General features: G+C 43.8%; 1 protein-coding gene across 1 annotated transcript in view; it reads left to right on the forward strand.

Moving 5' to 3' along the window:
• Nucleotides 1-24,670, forward strand: part of LOC106574298 (low-density lipoprotein receptor-related protein 1B) — a 133,531-nt gene that overhangs the window by 36,677 nt on the left and 72,184 nt on the right. The window contains exons 21-30 of the mRNA XM_082962410.1: nucleotides 908-1,048; nucleotides 1,905-2,030; nucleotides 2,238-2,369; nucleotides 2,543-2,677; nucleotides 11,671-11,800; nucleotides 17,749-17,875; nucleotides 18,680-18,840; nucleotides 19,239-19,366; nucleotides 19,943-20,047; nucleotides 20,273-20,542. Of these exons, the coding sequence (XP_082818536.1) occupies nucleotides 908-1,048; nucleotides 1,905-2,030; nucleotides 2,238-2,369; nucleotides 2,543-2,677; nucleotides 11,671-11,800; nucleotides 17,749-17,875; nucleotides 18,680-18,840; nucleotides 19,239-19,366; nucleotides 19,943-20,047; nucleotides 20,273-20,542 (1,455 nt within the window). The remainder of the gene's footprint in view (nucleotides 1-907; nucleotides 1,049-1,904; nucleotides 2,031-2,237; nucleotides 2,370-2,542; nucleotides 2,678-11,670; nucleotides 11,801-17,748; nucleotides 17,876-18,679; nucleotides 18,841-19,238; nucleotides 19,367-19,942; nucleotides 20,048-20,272; nucleotides 20,543-24,670) is intronic.

Genomic DNA, 24,670 nt, shown 5'->3' on the forward strand with positions numbered 1-24,670 from the left:
TCCTCCCGTCATTCGAGGAGATTATGTCCTTTGTTGATAGCTGTCGTCCAGCAGGCCAAAAGCCAAGAATGGTATGACTTAAACCCACTGTACTGAACCCCATTCAAGTATACAGACAGGTTAGAAAAAGAAGAGAAAGTTAAGTTCCCTGTCTACAGGCACAGGATTGGTCTTGCTTCAGAGGTTTTCTGACTGCTGAGCCGCTGTCCTTTGTGCTGGGCTGACTGTACCTCAGCGTTACCTGTTTGGTGGAACTGGACTCATACCCATTTTTTTTTTCTTCAGTCAAGGGTGCAAGTACAGTACATGGGCTCATATTATAAGAAAAAAAATATGTCACATGGCCCAGTTCCTCTGTTTCCTCCCTGGACCTGTGCCCCTAAGATTTATGCGTAGGGGAATGAACTTAAGATCCTGTCTCTCCGTCTCGTATCACCCGATTCTCAGAGGACAAAACCTGAAAGTCCCCCTTTACACAGCTCCCTCCTTGTACCTTATTTTTCAAGCATCCCAGGAGTGAGCTCCGGCCTACTGTATTTATCAGCAAGGGAATACTGTACAGTGAGAGCCATACATACCTTACGGATAATACAGTATTAGACAGGTCCTATAATGTATTCGATTCAGTTACAATTGTTTGTTACAGTTCCTAGGAAAGCAATCATGCAATGTGTTATTTGGGTCCAGTGATATTTTTAGTGCTCTGTGAACATGCTTTATAGCCTACTATTCATGAGCAAATGGGCCGTTATCTTTTTATTCAAGGGTTACTCGCAGATACGGCAAATAACCACTATTGCTACTGTACAGTATTCAGTATTTTGAATATACAGTCTTTTGAATAGCTCTGATTTATCAATATACTTGTCAATTTAGTCATGAACAATCATTGATTTTCTGTCTTCAGGTGCCAAGTTGTGGTGGGCTGATGACAACTTGGCCCAGTTGGGGACCGTCAGTAAGAGAGGTGGGCTGGACATGGTGGTTTTACGCAACAAGACCACAGGGATTGTTCATATGAAGATGTATGACGAAGACAGTCAGACAGGTAATGTAATAAGTATGACTGCTACTCAATGCTTTTACTCCGATGATGTCCTACCTCCTTTTAAAGCTTTGTTGTAGCCTTTTGACTAGAAATTGCTATGTGTTTTGATCCTCTATTGAGAATGCACCAACATTGCTTTTTATTGGTTTATGTATGTTTCAGAAGAAATTGTCCTTTTTTAATCCAACTGGCCAAAAATAATGGTTCTTCACTGAGACACAGCTTTATTGAAATAAGGATTCCGTGTAGCAGTTTTGTGAGTCATTGGCAGTATCATCCATTTTATTGACAGGTCCAATAGAAGGATTGCTCTCGATCGCCGTCAGTATTAAAAATGGCAATTAAGGTGTCTTAAATGTAAATCTTTCAACTTCCTCCTCAAGCTTCCTCTAACCGATTAGCTACTTCATTTCTCTTTTTGACACAGACCACATGGGAGTATGGTCATGTCTCATTAGTCTTCTCTCTCTCCCCTTCTCCTCCCTCCCTCGCTCTCTCTCTTTCTATCTCTCTCACGTTCATCCTCCCTCCCTTTCTCTCTCACTCACTCACTCACTCACTCACTCTCACACACTGGAAGTGCTAATGCTGCCTTGGAAGTACTGTAATTTCATGAAAATAATTGGAATATAGTGCAATGCAGATGTACTCTGTCTAACTCTGCTTTTTCCCACCGTAATGCTCAGTTAAATAATACGCATGTTGTCCTACTGTGTCATTACTGTGTTGCTTCCTGAATGAATACACAAGCCATGACCATGCTTACGTGTTAAATTTACAGTGTAATGTCTAATGTATACTGTTTGTTTACAGTGTAACGTACAATGTAACCTAACCATGTTCCATTGCTGTGCAGGGAGGAATCTCTGTCAGGACAACAATGGTGGCTGCTCTCAGCTCTGCTTCCCAACATCAGAGAGCACACGGAGCTGTTCCTGTGCCATGGGCTACAACCTCCACTCTGATCGCATGTCATGTGAAGGTACTATACCGGCTTCTCATAGGAGTACATTGAACAGGGAACACAGCATATGAAAACCCTGATGTGAATCTGATTTGACATGTACTGCAGATCCTATAGTGGCATTGAAATATGGCGTTGTCTATGATATGAAGGTTCGGATTACATTTTACATGTACAGTAGATGCCATATAGTTGATTGGTTTGGCTTTGTGTTTGAACTTGAAGGCATAGGGTCTTTCCTGATGTACTCAGTTCATGAGGGCATCAGGGGGATATCCCTGGATCCAAGTGATAACAGTGAAGTCTTGATGCCGGTGACCGGCTCAATGATGGCTGTGGGTATTGACTTCCATGCTGGTGAGTGTATTGGCATTGTTTTTTTGTGATTATTTGGACTATTCTTCCTGATTCAGATTGCAAATTAATCATTCTCATTTCAATTTTTTTATTGTTATTTTTAATTATAGTTTGAGAAAAACAAATGAAGGGAAGGACATTAATCCTTTTCAATTAATTGATTTCCCTAATAGGAAATGACACGTTATATTGGACAGACATGGGCTTGAACAGAATATCCAGAGTCAAGCGAGATCAGACGTGGAGAGAGGACATTGTCACTAGTGGTATCGGCCGTGTGGAGGGGATTGCAGTGGACTGGATTGGAGGTAAGTAGCCGAGCTCTCAAAGTTAACCTTTACTTAAGGGAATACAATGTCAAGTGCAAAGTAGGACATACAAGTACAGTTGTGGTCAAAAACAGTGCCTTCGGAAAGTATTCAGACCCCTTGACTTTTTCCACATTTTTGTTAATTTACAGCCTTATTCTAAAATTGATTAAATTGTTTTTTTTCCACATCAATCTACACACAATACCCCATAATGACAAAGCCAAAACAGGTTTTAGACATTTTTGCTAATTTATTAAAAATAAACATCTGAAATATCACATCTACATAAGTATTTAGACCCTTTACTAGGTACTTTGTTGAACCATATTTGGCAGCGATTACAGCTTGGAGTCTTCGGTATGACGCTACAGGCTTGGCACACCTGTATTTGTGGAGTTTCTCACATTATTCTCTGCATATCTTCTCAAGCTCTGTCAGGTTGGATGGGGAGCATTAGAGCACAGCTATTTTCAGGTCTCTCCGGAGACGTTCGATCAGGTTCAAGTCCGTGCTCTGGCTGGGCCACTCAAGGACATTCAGAGACTTGTCCTGAAGCCATTCCTGTGTTGTCTTGGCTGTGTGCTTAGGGTCGTTTTCCTGTTGTAAGGTGAACCTTCGCCCCAGTCTAAGGTCGTGAATGCTATGGAGCAGGTTTTCATCAAGGATCTCTCTGTACTTTGCTCTGTTCGTCTTTGCCTCGATCCTGATGAGTGTCCCAGTCCCTGCCGCTGAAAAACATCCCCACATGATGCTGCCACCACCATGCTTCACCGTAGGGATGGTGCCAGGTTTTCTCCAGACGTGACGCTTGGCATTCATGCCAAAGAGTTCAATCATGGTTTCATCAGACCAGATAATCTTGTTTCTCATGGTCTAAGAGTCTTTAGGTGCCTGTTGGCAAACTCGAAGTGGGCTGTCATGTGCCTTTAACTGAGGACTGGCTTCCATCTGGTCACTCTACCATAAAGACCTGAGTGGTGTAGTGCTGCAGAGATGGTTGTCCTTCTGGAAGGTTCTCTCATCTCCACAGAGGAACTCTAGAGCTCTGTCAGAGTAACCAACGGGTTCTTGGTCACCTCCCTGACCAAGGTCCTTCTCCACCGATTGCTCAGTTTGGCAGCGTGGCCAGCTCTAGGAAGAGTCTTGGGGGTTCCAAACTTCTTCCATTTAAGAATGATGGAGGCCATCTGTGCTTCGACACAATCCTGTCTCGGTGTTCTACGGAAAATTCCTTCGACCTCATGGCTTGGTTTTTGCTCCAACATGCACTGTCAACTGTGGGACCTTATATAGACAGGTGTGTGCCTTTCCAAATCATGTCCAATCAATTTAATTTACCACAGTTGGACTCCAGTCAAGTTGTTGAAGCATCTCAAGGATGAACAATGGGAACAGGATGCACCTGAGTGTCACAGAAATCTTCGTCGTCAGACGATATAGCGAAATCATCGTCGGAGAACTTTTATTTATTTATTTTATTTCACCTTTATTTAACCAGGTAGGCAAGTTGAGAACAAGTTCTCATTTACAATTGCGACCTGGCCAAGATAAAGCAAAGCAGTTCGACAACATACAAAAACACAGAGTTACACATGGAGTAAAACAACATACAATCAATGATGCAATAAAAAAAATAAAAAATAAGACTATATACAATGTGAGCAAATGATGTGAGATAAGGGAGGTAAAGGCAAAAAAATGCCATGGTGGCAAAGTAAATAAAGTATAGCAAGAAAAACACTGGAATGGTAGATTTGTAGTTTGAAGAAAGTTCAGAGATAAAATATAAATAATATGGTGCAAAGGAGCAAAATAAATAAAATAAATAAATACAGTAGGGGAAGAGGTAGTAGTTTGGGCTAAATTATAGATGGGCTATGTACAGGTGCAGTGATCTGTGAGCTGCTCTGACAGCTGGTGCTTAAAGCTAGTGAGGGAGATAAGTGTTTCCAGTTTCAGAGATTTTTGTAGTTCGTTCCAGTCATTGGCAGCAGAGAACTGGAAGGAGAGACGACCAAAGGAGGAGTTGGCTTTAGGGGTGACCAGGGAGATATACCTGCTGGAGCGCGTGCTACAGGTGGGTGCTGCTATGGTGACCAGTGAGCGGAGATAAGGGGGGACTTTACCTAGCAGGGTCTTGTAGATGACCTGGAGCCAATGTGTTTGGCGACGATTATGAAGCGAAGGCCAGCCAACGAGAGCGTACAGGTCGCAGTGGTGGGTAGTATATGGGGCTTTGGTGACAAAACGGATGGCACTGTGATAGACTGCATCCAGCTTGTTGAGTAGGGTATTGGAAGCTATTTTGTAAATGACATCGCCGAAGTCGAGGATCGGTAGGATGGTCAGTTTTACGAGGGTATGTTTGGCAGCATGAGTGAAGGATGCTTTGTTGCGAAATAGGAAGCCAATTCGAGATTTCACTTTGGATTGGAGATGATTGATGTGAGTCTGGAAGGAGAGTTTACAGTCTAACCAGACACCTAGGTATTTGTAGTTGTCCACAAATTCTAAGTTAGAAACGTCCAGAGAAGTGATGCTGGACAGGCGGGCAGGTGCAGGCAGCGATCGGTTGAAGAGCATGCATTTAGTTTTACTTGTGTTTAGGAGCAGTTGGAGACCACGGAAGGAGAGTTGAATGGCATTGAAGCTCGTCTGGAGGGTTGTTAACACAGTGTCCAAAGAAGGGCCAGAAGTGTACAGAATGGTGTCGTCTGCGTAGAGGTGGATCAGAGATTCACCAGCAGCAAGAGCGACATCATTTATGTATACAGAGAAAAGAGTTGGCCCAAGAATTGAACCCTGTGGTACCCCCATAGAGACTGCCAGAGGTCCAGACAGTAGGCCCTCCGATTTGACACACTGAACTCTGTCAGAGAAGTAGTTGGTGAACCAGGCGACGCAATCGTTTGAGAAACCAAGGCTACTGAGTCTGCCGATGAGGATGTGGTGATTAACAGAGTCAAAAGCTTTGGCCAGGTCAATGAATACGGCAGCACAGTATTGTTTCTTATCGATGGCGGTTACGATGTCGTTTAGGACCTTGAGCGTGGCTGAGGTGCACCCATGACCAGCTCTGAAACCAGATTGCATAGCGGAGAGGGTGCGGTGGGATTCGAAATGGTCGGTAATCTGTTTGTTGACTTGGCTTTCGAAGACCTTAGAAAGGCAGGGTAGGATGGATATAGGTCTGTAGCAATTTGGGTCAAGAGTGTCACCTCCTTTGAAGAGGGGGATGACAGCAGCTGCTTTCCAATCTATGGGAATCTCAGACGACACGAAAGAGAGGTTGAACAGGCTAGTAATAGGGGTTGCAATAATTTCGGCAGATAATTTTAGAAAGAAAGGGTCCAGATTGTCAAGCCCAGCTGATTTGTAGGGGTCTAGATTTTGCAGCTCTTTCAGAACATCAGCTGAATGGATTTGGGAGAAGGAGAAATGGGGGAGGCTTGGGCGAGTAGCTGTGGGGGGTGCAGTGCTGTTGAATGCAGTAGGGGTAGTTAGGTGGAAAGCATGGCCAGCCGTAGAAAAATGCTTATTGAAATTCTCAATTATAGTGGGCTTATCGGTGGTGACAGAGTTTCCTATCCTCAGTGCAGTGGGCAGTTGGGAGGAGGTGTTCTTATTCTCCATGGACTTTACAATGTCCCAGAACTTTTTAGAGTTGGAGTTGCACGAAGCAAATTTCTGTTTGAAAAAGCTAGCCTTAGTGTTTCTAACTGCCTGTGTGTATTGGTTTCTAACTTCCCTAAAAAGTTGCATATCGCGGGGGCAGTTCGATGCTAATGCAGAACGCCACAGGATATTTTTGTGTTGGTTAAGGGCAGTCAGGTCTGGGGAGAACCAAGGGCTATATCTGTTCCTGGTTCTAAATTTCTTGAAAGGGGCATGCTTATTTAAGATGGAGAGGAAGGCATTTAAAAAAAATAACCAGGCATCCTCTACTGACGGGATGAGGTCAATATCCTTCCAGGATACCAGGGCCAGGTCGAATAGAAAGGCTTGCTCGTTGAAATGTTTCAGGGAGCGTTTGACAGTGATGAGTGGAGGTTGTTTGACCGCTGACCCATTACGGGTGCAGGCAATGAGGCAGTGATCGCTGAGATCTTGGTTGAAAACAGCAGAGGTGTATTTAGAGGGCACGTTGGTTAGGATGATATCTATGAGGGTGCCAGTGTTTGCGGCTTTGGGGTTGTACCTGGTGGGTTCATTAATAATTTGTGTGAGCTTGAGGGCATCAAGCTTGGATTGTAGGATGGCTGGAGTGTTAAGCATGTCCCAGTTTAGGTCACCTAGTAGCACGAGCTCTGAAGATAGATGGGGGGCAATCAGTTCACATATGGTGTCCAGAGCACAACTAGGGGCCGAGGGGGGTCTATAGCAGGCGGCAACGGTGAGAGACTTGTTTTTGGAGAGGTGGATTTTTAAAAGTAGAAGTTCAAATTGTTTGGGTACAGACCTGGATAGCAGGACAGAACTCTGCAGGCTATCTCTGCAGTAGATTGCAACACCGCCCCCTTTGGTCGTTCTATCTTGTCTGAAAACGTTGTAGTTAGGGATGAAGATTTCAGAGTTTTTGGTGGACTTCCTAAGCCAAGATTCAGACACAGCTAGGACATCCGGGTTGGCAGAGTGTGCTAAAGCAGTGAATAAAACAAACTTAGGGAGGAGGCTTCTAATGTTAACATGCATGAAACCAAGGTTATTACGGTTACAGAAGTCATCAAAAGAGAGCGCCTGGGGAGTAGGAGTGGAGCCAGGCACTGCAGGGCCTGGATTCACCTCTACATCCCCAGAGGAGCAGAGAAGAATAAGTATGAGGGTACGGCTAAAAGCTATAAGAATTGGTCGTCTGTGACGTCCAGAATAGAGAGAAAAAGGAGCAGGTTTCTGGGGGCGATAAAATAGCTTCAAGGTATAATGTACAGACAAAGGTATGGTGGGATGTGAGTACAGAGGAGGTAAACCTAGGCATTTAGTGATTATGAGAGAGATATTGTCTCTAGAAACATCATTGAAACCAGAAGATGTCATAGCATGTGTGGGTGGAGGAACTGAGAGGTTGGATAAGGTATAATGAGCAGGGCTAGAGGCTCTACAGTGAAATAAGCCAATAAACACTAACCAGAACAGCAATGGAGAAGGCATATTGACATTAAGGAGAGGCATGCTTAGCCGAGTGATCAAAGGGTCCAGTGAGATTCAGACAGCTAGCCGGGCCATAGGTAGCAAGCTGGTGGAAGATGGGAGGGAGGTCTGTTTTTAGCCACCTCGTGCGTTTCCGTCTGTGGGTTAGTGGGGTTCCGTGTGGAAGGGGGGACCAGTCCAAGTTGGCAAAATAGTTAGTTATAGTGGCCCAAGAAAAGTGTCCGATAGACCTATTCAGATCGCAGCCGAAAAGACAGCTAACGATTAGCGGGCCGCAGATGGGCGATCAGGTTACGTCGCGACGGAGGGGCCAGTTGGATAACTCCCTCGGGCAGATAACGTCGGTGGTCCAGTCGTGAAGACCCAATGGGGCTCCGCATCGGCAGTAAAACGGGTCAGGATAGGTGAGTTGTAGCCCAGGAGACACTTCAGCTGGCTAGCTCAGGAATAGCCCAGGAGTGGCTGACGGAACACTTCAGCTGGCTAGCTGGCTAGCTCCGTAATAATGTGTGTTAATTCCGTGATCGACGTTGCCAATAGTCACTCAGGTAGCAGCTAGTTAGCTGCAAGATCCAGGTGTAAATGTCCAGAGCCTGCGGTAGAAATCGGGGAAAGGAGAGAGAATAGGTCCGGTATGCTCTGGTCTGAGTCGCGCTGTACAAAAACTGGCGATAGCTTTTCGAGCTAATGGATAGCTGAGGACAGCTAACCGTGGCTAGCTGAACTTCAACGTTAGCCAGTGAAAATGGCTAAACACTTGCTAGCTTCTGTTGTGGAATTCAGATGAGGTAAATAATACTTTCTTTTTTAAATTGGTGAGGCGGGTTGCAGGAGAGTGCTTTGAGGTTGAGTATTTATAATTTAAAAAAATATATATATATATAAAGATAAGTGAAGAAAAAAAAAATGTAAATATATATATACACGGGACACGACAAGAGGAGGGTAGAGGACGTCTGAACTGCTACGCCATCTTGGAAAAAAAAAAGGAACGTGGACCAATACGCAGAGGAGTTAGTGCTCATCATCTTAATTTATTAAATGAATGTGAACACGGAGAAAAAACAAGAAAACGAATAAAGACTAGTGACAGTTTTACCGGCAGAATAAACGCAGTGCAAAATACAACTACCCACAACCTACCAAACAAACACACACCTACTTATAGGACTCCCAATCAGAGGCAACTAGAAACACCTGCCTCCAATTGAGAGTCCAGCACCCAAAACTACACATAGAAAAACAAACCTAGAACCTATACCAAAACTAACACACCCCACTACACCACACACAAAACCCCACAATACAAAACAAATATACCTCTGCCACGTCCTGACCAAATATAATACCTAAATATTGGTCAGGACGTGACGTTACCCCCCCCAAAGGTGCATACACCGAATGCACCAACATAAAGAAAACCCAATACAAAAATAAACCCCCTAAACTAAAGGGAGGGAAGGGAGGGTGGCTGCCGTCAACGACGGCCCTGTGCTACACCCCCCCTCCCCAACCCACCTATATTGGAGGTGGCTTCGGTTCTGGCCTACTGCCCTCCAGACCGTAGACAGACTTGTTTGGCTTTGGACAGTAGGCAGACTCCTTCGGTTCCAGGTCGTAGGCCGACTCCTTCGGTCCCGGGCTGTAGGCAGACTCATTACATTCACAGTTAATTAATTATATTTTGGGAACGTAGCCAGACTCACCCGGTTCTGGGTCACAGGCAGATTCCCTCAGTCCCGGGTCGCAGGCCGACCCCCTTGGTCCCGGGTCGCAGGCAGACCCCTTCGGTTCTGGGTCACAAATAGACCCCTTCGGTCCTGGGTCACAAACAGACCCCTTCGCTTCCGGGTCACAGGCAGACTCCGGACAGGCGGGCCACTGTGGCAGCTCCGGGCAGGCGGGCCACTCTGGGAGCTCCGGGCAGGCGGGCCACTCTGGCAGCTCCGGGCAGGCGGGCCACTCTGGCAGCTCCGGGCAGGTGGGCCACTCTGGCAGCTCCGGGCAGGCGGGCCACTCTGGCAGCACCGGGCAGACGGGCCGCTCTGGCAGCTCCGGGCAGACGGGCCACTCTGGCCGCTCCGGGCAGACGGGCCACTCTGGCAGCTCCGGGCAGACGGGCCACTCTGGCAGCTCCGGCTAGACGGGCCACTCTGGCAGCTCCTGACTGGCGGGCGGCTCTGGCGACTCCTGACTGGCGGGCGGCTCTGGCGACTCCAGACTGGCGGGCGGCTCTGGCGACTCCAGACTGGCGGGCGGCTCTGGCGACTCCAGACTGGCGGGCGGCTCTGGCGACTCCTGACTGGCGGGCGGCTCTGGCGACTCCAGACTGGCGGGCGGCTCTGGCGACTCCAGACTGGCGGGCGGCTCTGGCGGTACCAGACTGGCGAGGCTGGGCTGACGCACTAGATGCCTGATGCGTGGGGCTGGTACAGGATCTGCCAGTTTGGGCACACGCACCTTAGGGCTAGTGCGGGGAGCAGGAACAGGCCGAACAGGACTAGGCTGACTATTGGGAAGCTTGGTCCGGGTTGCTGGTACTGGTCGTGCTAGACTGGGAGTACTCACTTCCGGGATACTCCGAGAGGCAGGAACCGGAAAGACTGGGCCATGGAGGCGCATAGGTGGCCGTGATCGCACCGCCTGCACAACCCGTCCTGGCTGGATGGAACTAGTAGCCCTGCACAAGCGGGGTGCTGGTACAGGGCGGACTGGGCTGTGCGTGCGTATGAGCGAGATAGTGCGAAACACGGTGCTCTCCACCTTCTTCGCCCCTTCCTGCACTCACGGGTAGCTGGCTTATGGCTCTTCCTACGCCCAGCCAAACTACCCGTGTGCCCCCCCCAAAAAAATTATTGGGGGTGCCTCTTCGGCTTCCTAGCCAGACGTGTCCCAACGTAGCATTCCTGTTCCACCCCAGCCTTCTTCCACGGGCCATCTCCGACCAGTATCTCCGACCAGTATCTCTTCCCAAGTCCAAATATAATACCTAAATATTGGTCAGGACGTGACATTACCCCCCCCAAAGGTGCATACACCGAATGCACCAACATAAAGAAAACCCAATACAAAAATAAACCCCCTAAACTAAAGGGAGGGAAGGGAGGGTGGCTGCCGTCAACGACGGCCCTGTGCTACACCCCCCCTCCCCAGGACGTGACACTGGGCTCAATTTTGAGTCTCATAGCAAAGGGTCTGAATACTTACGTAAATAAGTTATTATTATATATTTTTTTGAATTAGCCAAAAATGTCTAAAAACCTGTTTTCACTTTGTCACTATAGTGGATTGTTTGTAGATTACTCTGGATTTTTTATTTATTTAGTCCATTTTAGAATAAAGCTGTAACGTAACAAAATGTGGAAAAAGTCATGGGATCTGAATACTTTCCGAAGGCACTGTTTATTGGCACCCTTGCACGAGTCACTATTTCTTTTAAAATAAGCTTAACATTTATTTATTTTTTACATTGTTCACACGTATTTGTTTGATTTACAACCGCACAGGACCAAGAAAGAAATGTGTAAATTATTCAGAATTCAAATTAATTTGGTTGGAGGCAGGTGATTCTCGTTTACAGTGTAACATCTTACCTGTGGTAAGTTGCAGGTGGATACACAGTAAAAATAGCAGTTCAACCATAAAAAAAGACAACAGAGCATTCTGCTCCATTGTAAAGTGCAAGGGTGCCAATATATTTGACTGCAACTGTAGGACATACAGAGAGACAAGAGCCATAGGACATACTTCTCAAGTAAGACATACATAAAATGTAATGAATTGACTGACTTGTAATGCAATGGTTGAACACTGTACAAAGTCATGTTTGTGTTGTTTACTAGGTAATATCTATTGGACGGACCATGGCTTCAACATCATAGAGGTTGCTCGACTCAGTGGCTTGTACCGAGCCGTGGTGATAGCTGAAGGACTTGACCAGCCCAAAGCCATTGCTGTGCACCCGGTGAAAGGGTGTGTACAGTCTTTCATTTCAGTCAACACTTTAAAGTCCACCCGCTTGGTATGTAATGAACACGTCCTAGCTACATAATGTATTCCCTAGAAGTGATCACCAAATAACCAATGTTTTAATTGATTTTGATAGCCAGTAATAATGAACGTCATAAAACGATCTTTGCAAGATTATATAGTATAATTATATAATTACAATGCCTTTAGAAAGTATTTACACCCCTTGATTTTTTTCCACATTGTGTCAGCATCCAAGGGACTGCCGTGGCTCTCTCGGGGGTAAACTGTTTTGTCCTCTGGCATACTGGCCTTTTCAATGAAGTTTTTTGTTGTTGGTTATTTTAATTACATTTTTAAATGCGATAGAATTTATATGCATTCACAATTGAAGACTGCACGATCAATTTGGGGTTTTATGTGTCTGTCTAAAGTATTTATATCTCAACTTTGTGCAAAGTGTTTTCTCTTGGATATATTTACATCTCAAGCTGACTCATGGATAGTCTTAAACTCTTAACATGTTTAGAGTGCTTACAATGTAAACATATTGGCTTCGCCTTCCTACAGCAGAGCCATTTGAAAGCCACTGATATCAATAGATTTTAGAACACATTTTATAAGATAATAGCCTACTCTTGTGCCCCAAACAAAACCGAGGGTGCTATGATTGTATTTAAGAGGAATCTTAATATGAAGGTGGGGGTCTCTGGGGGAGACAATGATAGACAGAATTGTTATACCTCTGTTACTATTAGTGGCACTACATTATGTTTGTCCTCCATTTACGCACCAAATGCTTTTGATAAATCCTTTTTTGAAGACCTGAAGCTTACAGTCTCAGTGACCATCCTTGGGGGAGATTTTAACTTGACTCTAGATCCTACTATTAATACCACCAGTGCTGATGTCTTGGAACTCTGGGCACCTTCAAATTATATTAAGACCTTTTTAGATGCCTGGCCCCTAAGAAATCCTTGTGCTGAGATGATCTTATTTTCTCCCCATCATCAGTCTTTCTCACCAATTGATTATGTCTTCACCTCATCTGTTTTTCTGAAATGTACATCCCATGCAGAGGTTTTAACTATGCTGTTATCTGACCATTCTCCATTATCGATTTATTTAGAGATTTCTCCAGTATTCACAGGTTTTAAGAGATGGCGTTTCAATGTTTTTCTTTTGCAGGATAGGAAATTCTTAAAGTACATTTTTAAATTGATTTAATTGTAATTTTTGGTCAACAATCTACACAAAATACTCTAATGTCAAAGTGGATTTTTTTTTTTTTTTACGTTTATAACAATCAGGAATAATAAAACACTAATATACAGTTGTGGCCAAAAGTTTTGAGAATGACACAAATATTATTTTCTACAAGGTTTGCTGCTTCAGTGTCTTTAGATATTTTTCTCAAATGTTACTATAGAATACTGAAGTATAATTACAAGCATTTCATAACTGTCAAAGGCTTTTATTGACAATTACATGAAGTTGATGCAAAGAGTCAATATTTGCAGTGTTGACCCATCTTTTTCAAGACCTCTGCAATCCGCCCTGACATGCTGTCAATTAACTTCTGGGCCACATCCTGACTGATGGCAGCCCATTCTTGCATAATCAATGCTTGGAGTTTGTCAGAATTTGTGGGTTTTTGTTTGTCCACCCGCCTCTTGAGGATTGACCACAAGTTCTCAATGGGATTAAGGTCTGGTGAGTTTCCTATCGATGTTTTGTTCCCTGAGCCACTTAGTTATCACTTTTGCCTTATGGCATGGTGCTCCATCATGCTGGAAAAGGCGTTGTTCGTCACCAAACTGTTCCTGGATGGTTGGGAGAAGTTGCTCTCGGAGGATGTGTTGGTACCATTCTTTATTCATGGTTGTGTTCTTAGGCAAAATTGTGAGTGAGCCCACTCCCTTGGCTGAGAAGCTACCCCACACATGAATGGTCTCAGGATGCTTTACTGTTGGCATAACACAGGACTGATGGTAGCGCTCACCTTGTCTTCTCCGGACAAGCTTTTTTCCGGTTGCCCCAAACAATCGGAAAGGGGATTCATCAGAGAAAATGACTTTACCCCAGTCCTCAGCAGTCCAATCCCTGTACCTTTTGCAGAATATCAGTCTGTCCCTGATGTTTTTCCTGGAGAGAAGTGGCTTCTTTGCTGCCCTTCTTGACACCAGGCCATCCTCCAAAAGTCTTCCCATCACTGTGTGTGCAGATGCACTCACACCTGGCTGCTGCCATTCCTGAGCAAGCTCTGTACTGGTGGTGCCCCGATCCCACAGCTGAATCAACTTTAGGAGACGGTCCTGGCGCTTGATGGACTTTCTTGGGCGCCCTGAAGCCTTCTTCACAACAATTGAACCGCTCTCCTTGAAGTTCTTGATGATCCGATAAATGGTTGATTTAGGTGCGATCTTACTGGCAGCAATATCCTTGCCTGTGAAGCCGTTTTTGTGCAAAGCAATGATGACGGCACGTGTTTCCTTGCAGGTAACCATGGTTGACAGAGGAAGAACAATGATTCCAAGCACCACCCTCCTTTTGAAGCTTCCAGTCTGTTATTCGAACTCAATCAGCATGACAGAGTGATCTCCAGCCTTGTCCTCATCAACACTCACACCTGTGTTAATGCGAGAATCACTGACATGATGCCAACTGGTCCTTTTGTGGCAGGGCTGAAATTCAGTGGAAATGTTTTTGGGGGATTCATTTAATTTGCATGGCAAAGAGGGACTTTGCAATTAATTGCAATTCATCTGATCACTCTTCATAACATTCTGGAGTATATTGTGAAAATAAATATGTCTGTCATTCTCAAAACTTTTGGCCATGACTGTACCATGCTGTTGATCTGTCCTCAGTTGTCTCATATCACAAACTCTGTAACTGTTTGAAAATCGGCATTGGCCTTTTGGTGAAATCGCTGAGCAGTTTCTTTCCTCTCCGGCAACTGTGTTAGGAAGGACACCTGTATCTTTGTAGTGACTGTATTGATGTCACGTCCTGACCATAGATAACTCTTATTTTCTATGGTAGAGTAGGTCAGGGCGTGACTGGGGGGTTTTCTAGTTATTATTTTCTATGTGGTTTCTAGTTTAGTTTTTCTATGTTTGGGTGGCTATCGTTGTCTCTAATTGGGGATCATACTTAAGTAGCATTTTTTCCACCTGTGGGTTATGGGATATTGTTTTGAGTTAGTGCACGTAGCATCTCTGTAGTCACGGTTCGTTTATTAATTTATTGTTTGTTTTGTATTTTGCTAAGTTTCACTTTATAATAAAGATGTGGAACACTACTCACGCTGCGCCTTGGTCCGTCTATACACACGAACGTGACAGAATATCCCAACAACAAAGGACCAAGCAGCGTGTTCACCAGGTGAAGGAGTCCTGGACTTGGGAGGAGATCTTGGACGGTAAGGGATCCTGGACGTGAGAGGAGATTCGGGCCGGAAAGGATCGCCTTCCATGGGAGCAGATGGAGGCAGCGAGGGAGGAACAATGACGACACCAGGGTTCGCGACCACAAGGGAAGCCCGAGAGGCAGCCCCCCCCCCAAAAAATGGGCACACGGGGTGGTTGGCGGAGCCTGGGTTTGAACCAGAGCCAACTCCCCGTACTCACCGTGGGGAGCGTGTGACCGGTCAGGCACCATGTTTTGCGATGATGCACACGGTGTCTCCAGTGCGCATCCACAGCCCGGTGCGTTCTGTGCCAGCTCCCCGCACTTGCCGTGCGAAAGTGGGCATCTGTCCAGAACGGGTGGTGCCAGCTCAGCGCGCCTGGTCTCTAGTGCACCACCTCGGTCCAGTACATCCTGCACCGGCTCTGCGCTGTATCTCCAGTGCGCCTCCACAGCCCAGTGCATCCTGTGCCAGCCCCCCGCACTTGCCGTGCGAAGGTTGTTATCTGTCCAGGACACATTGTGCCAGCTCTACGCTCCAGACCTCCAGTGCGTCTCCACAGCCCGGTACACCCTGTGCCAGCATTTATTCCACCTGTGGGTTAGGGGATATTGTTTTGAGTTAGTGCACGTAGCATCTCTGCAGTCACGGTTCGTTTATTCATTTATTGTTTGTTTTGTATTTTGCTAAGTTTCACTTTATAATAAAGATGTGGAACGCTACTCACTCTGCGCCTTGGTCCGTCTATACACACGAGCGTGACAATTGATACACCATCCAAAGCCTAATTAATAACTCACTTCAGCGTATCCTCTTTATATTTTTACACATCTCGGTGCAGCAGGTAGGCTATTGGTTAGAGTGTTGGCCAGTAACCAAAAGGTTGCTGTATTGAATCCCCAAGTTGACAAGGTAAACATCTGTCGTTCTGACCCTGAACAAGGCAGTTAACCCACTGTTCCCCGGTAGGCCGCCATTGTAAATAAAAATGTATCCTTAACTGACTTTCCTAGTTAAATAAAGGTTAAATAAAAATTAATTCAACAAATTCCCTTCTTTGCGAGGCATTGAAATTCCTCCCTGGTCTTTGTGGTTGAAACTTGTGCTTGAAATTCACTGCTCAATTGAGGGACCTTACAGCTAATTGTACGTGTGAGGTACAGAGATGGGGTAGTCATTAAAAAATCATGTTAACCACTATTATTGAACACAGAATCACTTCATGCAACTTATTATGTGATTTGTTAAGAACCTTTTTCCCTCGTGGACTTATTTAGGCTTGCCATAACAAAGGGGTTGAATTCTTATTGACTCAAGATATTTCAGCTTTACATTTTTCAATAATGTCAACAACAAAATATTCTACTTTGACATTATGGGGTATGGTTGTGTAGATCACCGACACAAAATATACATTTTATCCATTTTAAATTCAGGCTGTAACACAACAAAATGTACATACGACATCAAGCAATTACTAGCCAATAAAATCTAAACTCTCCACCCTTCATCCAAAGCAAACTATAAAGTATAAATACAGTATTTCCCCACTCTCTGCATTCATAACTGATTACACTGTCTCACATGTTCAGCTTCTCAATCATTAATAGCAGGAAAAGAAAGGACGGGTCCATTTTCCCACATCAGCTTAGACTGCAGGGCACTTTCCTATTGATTCCTCCCCTGATGAGAGATGCTAATGAACCAGGATAAGCAGCTGAGGAGAATAGAGATGAGTCTACTGGCACTGTGTGTGTCTACTGTCACAGCTTGTGCCTCACCTGCGCCGGGCTAATTAATGTTGTCTCCCTCTAACCCCTATTATTCATAACATTGTATGCATGCATTACCCTGAGGTCTCATGTAGAGAGAGAGAACTTTATGTGGCAATCACGCTGATTGCTTAAATTAAAGCCAATATAGAAATATGTCAACAACTGGCCCCCTATGGATATTAGATTTTGTGTGAGGGGATTTGAACCAGAGCATACTGTCATGTTATTTTTAATTATTTATAATTGGTGCGTTCACAGTTAGTAAGTCATAACCATTGGAACGTTGATCAGCTGCTTGCCTCAATATTAGTATTCTGAAAGGGAGTTGAAAATGTCTACTCCACTGTCCATCCATACCAGCATGGAGTTCAGCCTCCTTGAATTATGCATTGATACTGTTATGGACCTGTGATTTATTGCAAGCTCTGATGCTTGTCGTACTGCACTCTGTTTTTCTGGCTTGTGCTGTGTACATGTTTGCTACTGACGTGCTGCTTATTGTATTGATGTAATTTTTGTCATGTGCCTGTTTGTCTAATACTGGTGTGTTGATGCTGCTGACTTGGTCCAGTTCTATCTTGAAAAAGAGATCTTTATATCGCATCTAAATAAAAAAGAAATGGTCTACCGATTATGAACAATACTCATTAGATCAACCCAAAGCATTTCCTGTCGATGTATGAGGTGACTGTAAAGTATGAACATTGTTTGGGGGTGGTGGTGGCTGTGGACTCTTCTTACCCTTCTGTTGTCCTCTTGGCCAGGTTTCTGTTCTGGACAGAATGGGGCCAAAGCCCCTGCATCTGTCGGGCCCGGCTGGACGGATCAGACCAAGTAATTCTGGTCAACTCTGGAATAGCATGGCCCAATGGGATCTCCATAGACTATGAGGTATATTTAAGCAATAAGGCCTGAGGAGGTGTTGTATATGGCCAATAAACCATGGCTAAGGGCTGTTCTTATGCACGACACAATGCAGAGTACCTGGATACAGCTCTTAGTCGTGGTACTGTATATTGGCCATATATCTTACAAGCCCCCAATGTGCCTTATTACTATTATAAACTGCCTACCAGCGTAAATAGAACAGTAAACAGTATTGTTTTTGTCATCCCTGTGGTATACGGTCTGATATACCTGTCAGCCAATCAGCATTCAGGGCTCGAACCACCCAGTTTATATAATTGATTAATTAATGCCGACGCTTTTATCCCAAACAACTTATATACGGTCATCTCCAAAGTTATTGGCACCCTTGTTAAAGATGAGCAAGAAAGACTGTAGAAAATAAATAATACAAATGCCGAGCTATATTATATGCAAAAAAAATATTATTATATTATTTCAAAGTAATACAATTGCTCAGAGAAAGAGATTTTGTTGAACAACTAAAAAAATCGAAAAAAGATTGCCGTCAAAGTTATTGACAATCAGTGGGTGCAGGCATTGTAGTATTTGTGAGCCGAGCGGGAATCGAATCCATGACGTTGATGTTGCTGGCTCCACACTCTTACCCACTGAGTCAAACAGGAGGACCAGGTGTTTTTGGCCCCCAGAGTGCACACACAGCACTTTAGCCTCCCTCTGATCCTCCTGGCTGAAGTGGCATTACACTCTGCTTTGTGTTATCTTTTTATAATGATACTCTCCCACCATCATATACCTGAAGTTTATTTTCTCAACATTGTATTCTAGGAAAATAAATTATATTGGTGCGACGCCCGCGCCGACAAGATAGAGCGGATCAGCCTTGAGAGCGGAGAGGACCGGGAGATAGTACTGTCATCCTCAGCCAGCAACGCAGCGGATCTGTTTTCAATGGCTGTCTATGGGCCTTACATATACTGGGCTGACAGGTAATTTATTATTCTGTAAATGTTACAGTATAGTACAGTCTCTCCAAACAGGCTCCAAAGAAGCCTTCGCCAGCTGCTCTACCCATGTTGAGTTAACCACCTGCACCACAAGGTCACTTGAAATACCAATCTAATTGACAGATAAAAAGGCCAAAAAATTAGAAAAGACACTTTCTCTCTATTTAAATTGTGCGTACCTACTTCAATGTCATCCACAAGGGTAGCTAGGTCCCGTCACCTTCTGTCAGACCAGCTGTCTAGCATATTTTAGCTTCTGTCTAGTGTATTTTAATGAGTTCTTCTGTTTTAATTAGTCAAGGGCCATTGATTATCCCCGTGTCAAACTTCCTGTTACCTGGTGTCAAACTCCCTCCTCTTCCTGTTGTGTGTGTGTATAGGGCTCATGACAATGGCTCCATTCGCCGAGGCGTCAAGAGTTATGCAATGGAGGGAGCCATGACTCTGAGGAGCGGCCTGGGGGTCAACCTGAACAATGTCAAAGTCTTTAACCGAGGACGGGAGAAAGGTTGAGGTTTCAACTTCGTTATCACATCTGTATTATTTAATGTTCTTACCAGGCTGTCAGTGCCTGCGGTTGTTAAGTGTTCTAGAATCGACCTGAGATGAAATGGCCAATCAGCGGTTGAAACAATAACAACGTCCTTCCCACCACTGTTTCAGTAAAAAGCGGGGGAATGTAATCACTTTCAAATTCATAAACAGAGCTACGTATGCAAGGATATCCATGATATCAAAATTAGAGTTTAACCATGTTTTGTTTACATTTATTTTGTTTACAAACATTTGAGTAAAAAAAGCTTGTATTTGGGGTTCTGTTAAACTAAGCTCATGAGGTATTTATTTTTAAGTTATATTTTTCAAGAATCAAGGTACAAATAATTAAATAATAATTCCAAAAATGGATGCAGCAACTGCTGATTGCCCCTTTAATGTGAAGGTGTTGCAACCTCTTGTAATACAGAAACCTAATATCTGAATATTGACTAACATTGATACTGCAATATCACTGCAACTTCATAATGGAATCTTATTCCTTATGACCTTGTGTTGACCTTTGACCCTGCTGTTGACTTCCCTACAGGAACCAACCCGTGTGGCCAGAACAACGGAGGCTGCCATCAGCTGTGTTTCCACCAGGGCAGTGGGAGGAGGACGTGTTCCTGTGCTCACGGCTACCTAGCTAAAGGTAATCAGTGATCCTTTGTGTTTTTATGTTCATTTATTCATCTCTTTTATAGCCTCTTGCTTGCTTTTTATTCTTTAATTTATATTTGTTTTACTGTTAAGTGTGTAGCGATTTTAAATGCACTTTAAATTTTGATCTTATTTTTGTATTTTTTCACATCAAATGTTTATATCAATTAATCACAGTTTCAAGGGTTCAATTACATAATCATTGTCATTTGATTAGACGGTCTCAGCTGTCACCAGTACGATGGCTACCTTCTCTACTCTGAGAGGTCGATCCTGAGGAGCATCCACCTATCAGATGACAGCGACCTCAACTCTCCCATCAGGCCCTATGAGAACCCTGCCTACTTCAAGAATGTGATAGCGCTGGCCTTTCATCACCGACAACAGAACTCTGGAGGCACCAACCGGATTTTCTATAGTGACGTTCACTTTGGGAATATACAGGTTGTCAATGACGACTGGACTGGACGGAGAGTGATCGTTGAGAGTAAGTGTGGTAATTGTTTGTCTGCTCATTTATCCATTACTAAATGAATTACTAACAGTTTGAAAAGCTGAAAACATTTGGTTAATCTACAGATGTAGGATCTTAATATGAGCCAGTTTAGAACAGGAGGAAAATTATCCCGTAACAACAAGAAATGTGAATAATAATGTGGATTATAATTAATGGACATTTTTGTAGGGGTTGATATCCATTTTTTGTTAGGGCAAATCAAGTCTGACATTTCAAAGTGGAAATGACAAACTGTAGAAGCCTTTTTAAACCTCAAATACACTGCTGTGCAGGAAAATTCTGAGCAACAAAAGAGTGATTATGATCCTACATCTGTAGAAAAGAGTAACGGGGAAGTGGAAATCCCTGTAGAATGTACTTGCATTCTTTTCTCACCTCCTTTCACATTGAATGCGTTCATTATTTTATTTCTGCCCCATAGCTTCCTCCTTGCCTTTAGGAAGATGAGACAGAAGACTGATGAGCAAGTAAAGCTGCTGTTTCAAGTAGTGAACATTTCTTTCCCCCAATTTCAAAGGTCTTCAACTCTCCATTGACAAGAGCTCAAACTGTTACTTGGAGTGTGAAACCAGAGGGATCCCACATAATCTGAATGCCTTTCATGTACCACTGATGTCAACATTTAGAGACCGACTCAAGCCTCGTTTGTACATCTGACAGAAACTCAGATCTTTTGCCATTTCTATTGCTTTCATTTTGTTGCAGAAAGAAGTGGCAAAACTATCAAAGACGGCATTGTACAGCAAGATGAGATGTCAGTTGCAATGACTTTAGAAGTGATACATTAAATGTTATCTAGTTCTATGGGAGTTGTATATGATGAAAGGAATGCTATATAGAGAAGCTGTAGGTGTATTAATATTGTATAAGCCATTTAGCAGACACTTTTATCCAAAGACTTACATTCATACATGCATACATTTCACGTACGGGTAATCCCGGGAATTTAATCCACTATCCTGGTGTTGCAAGGGCCGTGCTCTACCAACTGTGCTAGAGAGGACCAGCATTTGGTGTAGGTGTATAAAAGGGTTGGCCTGAGACTTGCTGTGAGCAGGTGAGGAGTGGGGTTGATAGTTGATATTGGCATTTCCTCTCTCATACAGGGGGGGCTAATCCATCTTCGTTTGCAGCCAACTATAATAGGTGATGGATGGCAAACAGGAAGTGATGTGATGACCCCTTCTGTCCCCACTGTAAATCACTCCGCAAAAACGTCAAACACTACAGACACGTTAAATCAGTTCCACCATAACATATTACCTGGTCTATTCACACTGTCAGGGACAGCTGACTACTACTGGAATTTCCTCTCACTTTCTTTCGGCCTTCTAATTCAAATTCTTTCTAACAATCATCAAAATATATGTATTTAATTTCTGTTTCTTTCTGATGTACAAACATAAAAAATAGAGGAAAATAGCATATTAATAGACAGCAACTAAAACCACAGGAAAATGGTCTTATTATTCTATAACATTTTTGAGCCCAGACCGATAAATACTGTGATTAATTACACTACATGACCAAAAGTATGATGACACCTGCTCGTCGAACATCTCATTCCAAAATCATGAGCATTAATATGGAGTTGGTCCCCCCTTTTTGCTATAACAGCCTCAACTCTTCTGGGAAGGCTTTCCACTAGATGTTGGAACATTGATGCCGGGACTTGCTTACATTTAGCCACAAGAGCATTAGAAAGGTCAGGCACTGATGTTGGGCGATTAGTGCTGGCTCGCAGTCGGCGTTCCAATTCATCCCAAAGGTTTTCGAAGTTGAGGTCAGGGCTCTTCCCCAAACTGTTGCCACAAAGTTGGAAGCACAGAATCATTTAAAATGTAATTGCATGCTGTAGCATTACGATTTTCCTTCACTAGAACTAAGGGGCATAGCCCAAATCATGAAAAACAGCCCCGGACCATTATTCATCCTCCACCAAACTTTACAGTTGGCATTCGGGCAGGTAGCGTTCTCCTAAAATAATATTTTTGTCATCCGTATAGACCTATCCCATGTGCAAACAAGTGTGTGATTTTACGCTATTTGCAGAATTTATTCTGAATACATTTGGGCAGATGAAGAGAATAGGATTTTTCTGTTTGTTTAAAGATTTCATAGTGGTGTTGCCTGTTTGTATACTGGCTGTATTCTCAATTCTTTGTATTACTTTTCCTTTTTTTACTGGTCGTGAATGTGGATTTTTATGTCCTAGTTTGTGCTATTGTTCCGTCTGAATGTGAAACAGTGAGCAGCTGTGACACGGCACCACAGTCTTCTATTGTTAATCTCTTAGCACAGTGGGACATTTTTACACCTGCCTAGGCTCATTAGGTTCCATTCAAATGAGTTTGGCATTGATTTATCTTTTAGGAAGAAACTCTACAGTTCGGGACAGCAAAATATGAAATAATGGGATATATTCACAGGGATATCTAGGTGTATCCCGATTAAGGTTATCCACATTCAGACCCAACCAGTTTGAAATCAAAGTATTCAGAGTGTTGATCACTACCCAGTACAGCAGACCACTGGATTCTTTCACGCCTAAATGCGTTATGTGGAAACCTTCATGACACCACCACATAAGACAACATTTACAAGGTGTGCAAGATATCTCAATATATACACACTACCATTCAAAAGTTTGGAGTCACTTAAAAATGTCCTTGTTTTCCATGAAAACATACAGTTGAAGTCGGAAGTTTACATACACCTTAGCCAAATACATTTAAACTCAGTTTCACAATTACTGACATTTAATCCTCGTAAAAATTCCCTGTCTTAGGTCAGTTAGGATCACCACTTTATTTTCAGAATGTGAAATGTCAGAATAATAGTAGAGAGAATTATTTATTTCAGCTTTTATTTCTTTCATCACATTCCCAGTGGGTCAGAAGTTTACATACACTCAAATAGTATGTTGTAGCACTGCCTTTAAATGGTTTAACTTGGGTAAAACGTTTCAGGTAGCCTTCCACAAGCTTCCCACAATAAGTTGGGTGAATTTTGGCCCATTCCTCCTGGCAGAGCTGGTGTAACTGAGTCAGGTTTGTAGGCCTCCTTGATCTCACACGCTTTTTCAGTTCTGCCCACACATTTTCTATGGGATTGAGGTCAGGGCTTTCCGATGGCCACTCCAAAACCTTGACTTTGTTGTCCTTAAGTCCTTGGGAAAGTCCCGTGTGGCTCGCTTGGTAGAGCATGGCACTTGCAATGCCAGGGTTGTGGGTTCAATTCCCCTGGGGGACCAGTATGAATAATGTATGCTCGCATTACTGTAAGTCGCTCTGGCTAAGAGCGTCTGTAAAATGTGAAATGTGAAGCCATTTTGCCACAATTTTGGAAGTATGCTTGAGGTCTTTGTCCATTTGGAAGACCCATTTGCAACCGAGCTTTAACTTCCTGACTGATGTCTTGAGATGTTGCTTCAATATATCCACATAATTGTCCTTCCTCATGATGCCATCTATTTTGTGAAGTGCACCAGTCCCTCCTGCAGCAAAGCACCCCCACAACATGATGCTGCTACCCCCGGCCTCACGGTTGGGATGGTGTTCTTCGGCTTGCAAGCCTCCCCCTTTTTCCTCCAAACATAACGATGGTCATTATGGCCAAACAGTTCTATTTTTGTTTCATCAGACCAGAGGACATTTTTCCAAAAAGTACAATCTTTGTTCCCATGTGCAGTTGCAAACTGTAGTCTGGCTTTTTTATGGCGGTTTTGGAGCGGTGGCTTCTTCCTTGCTGAGCGGCCTTTCAGGTTATGTCGATATAGGACTCGTTTTACTGTAGATATAGATACTTTTGTACCTGTTTCCTCCAGCATCTTCACAAGGTCCTTTGCTGTTGTTATGGGATTGATTTGCACTTTTCGCACTACAGTACGTTCATCTCTAGGACACAGAACTCGACTCCTTCCTGAGCAGTATGACGGCTGCTTGGTCCCAAGGTGTTTATACTTGCGTACTATTGTTTGTACAGATGAATGTGGTACCTTCAGGCATTTTTAAATTGCTCTGACCCACTGGAATTGTGATACAGTGAATTACAAGTGAAATAATCTGTCCGTAAACAATTCTTGGTTAAAATTACTTG

This window comes from Salmo salar, chromosome 16, assembly GCF_965601325.2.
Source record: "Salmo salar chromosome 16, fSalSal1, whole genome shotgun sequence".
In the NCBI taxonomy this organism is placed as follows: Eukaryota; Metazoa; Chordata; class Actinopteri; order Salmoniformes; family Salmonidae; genus Salmo; species Salmo salar.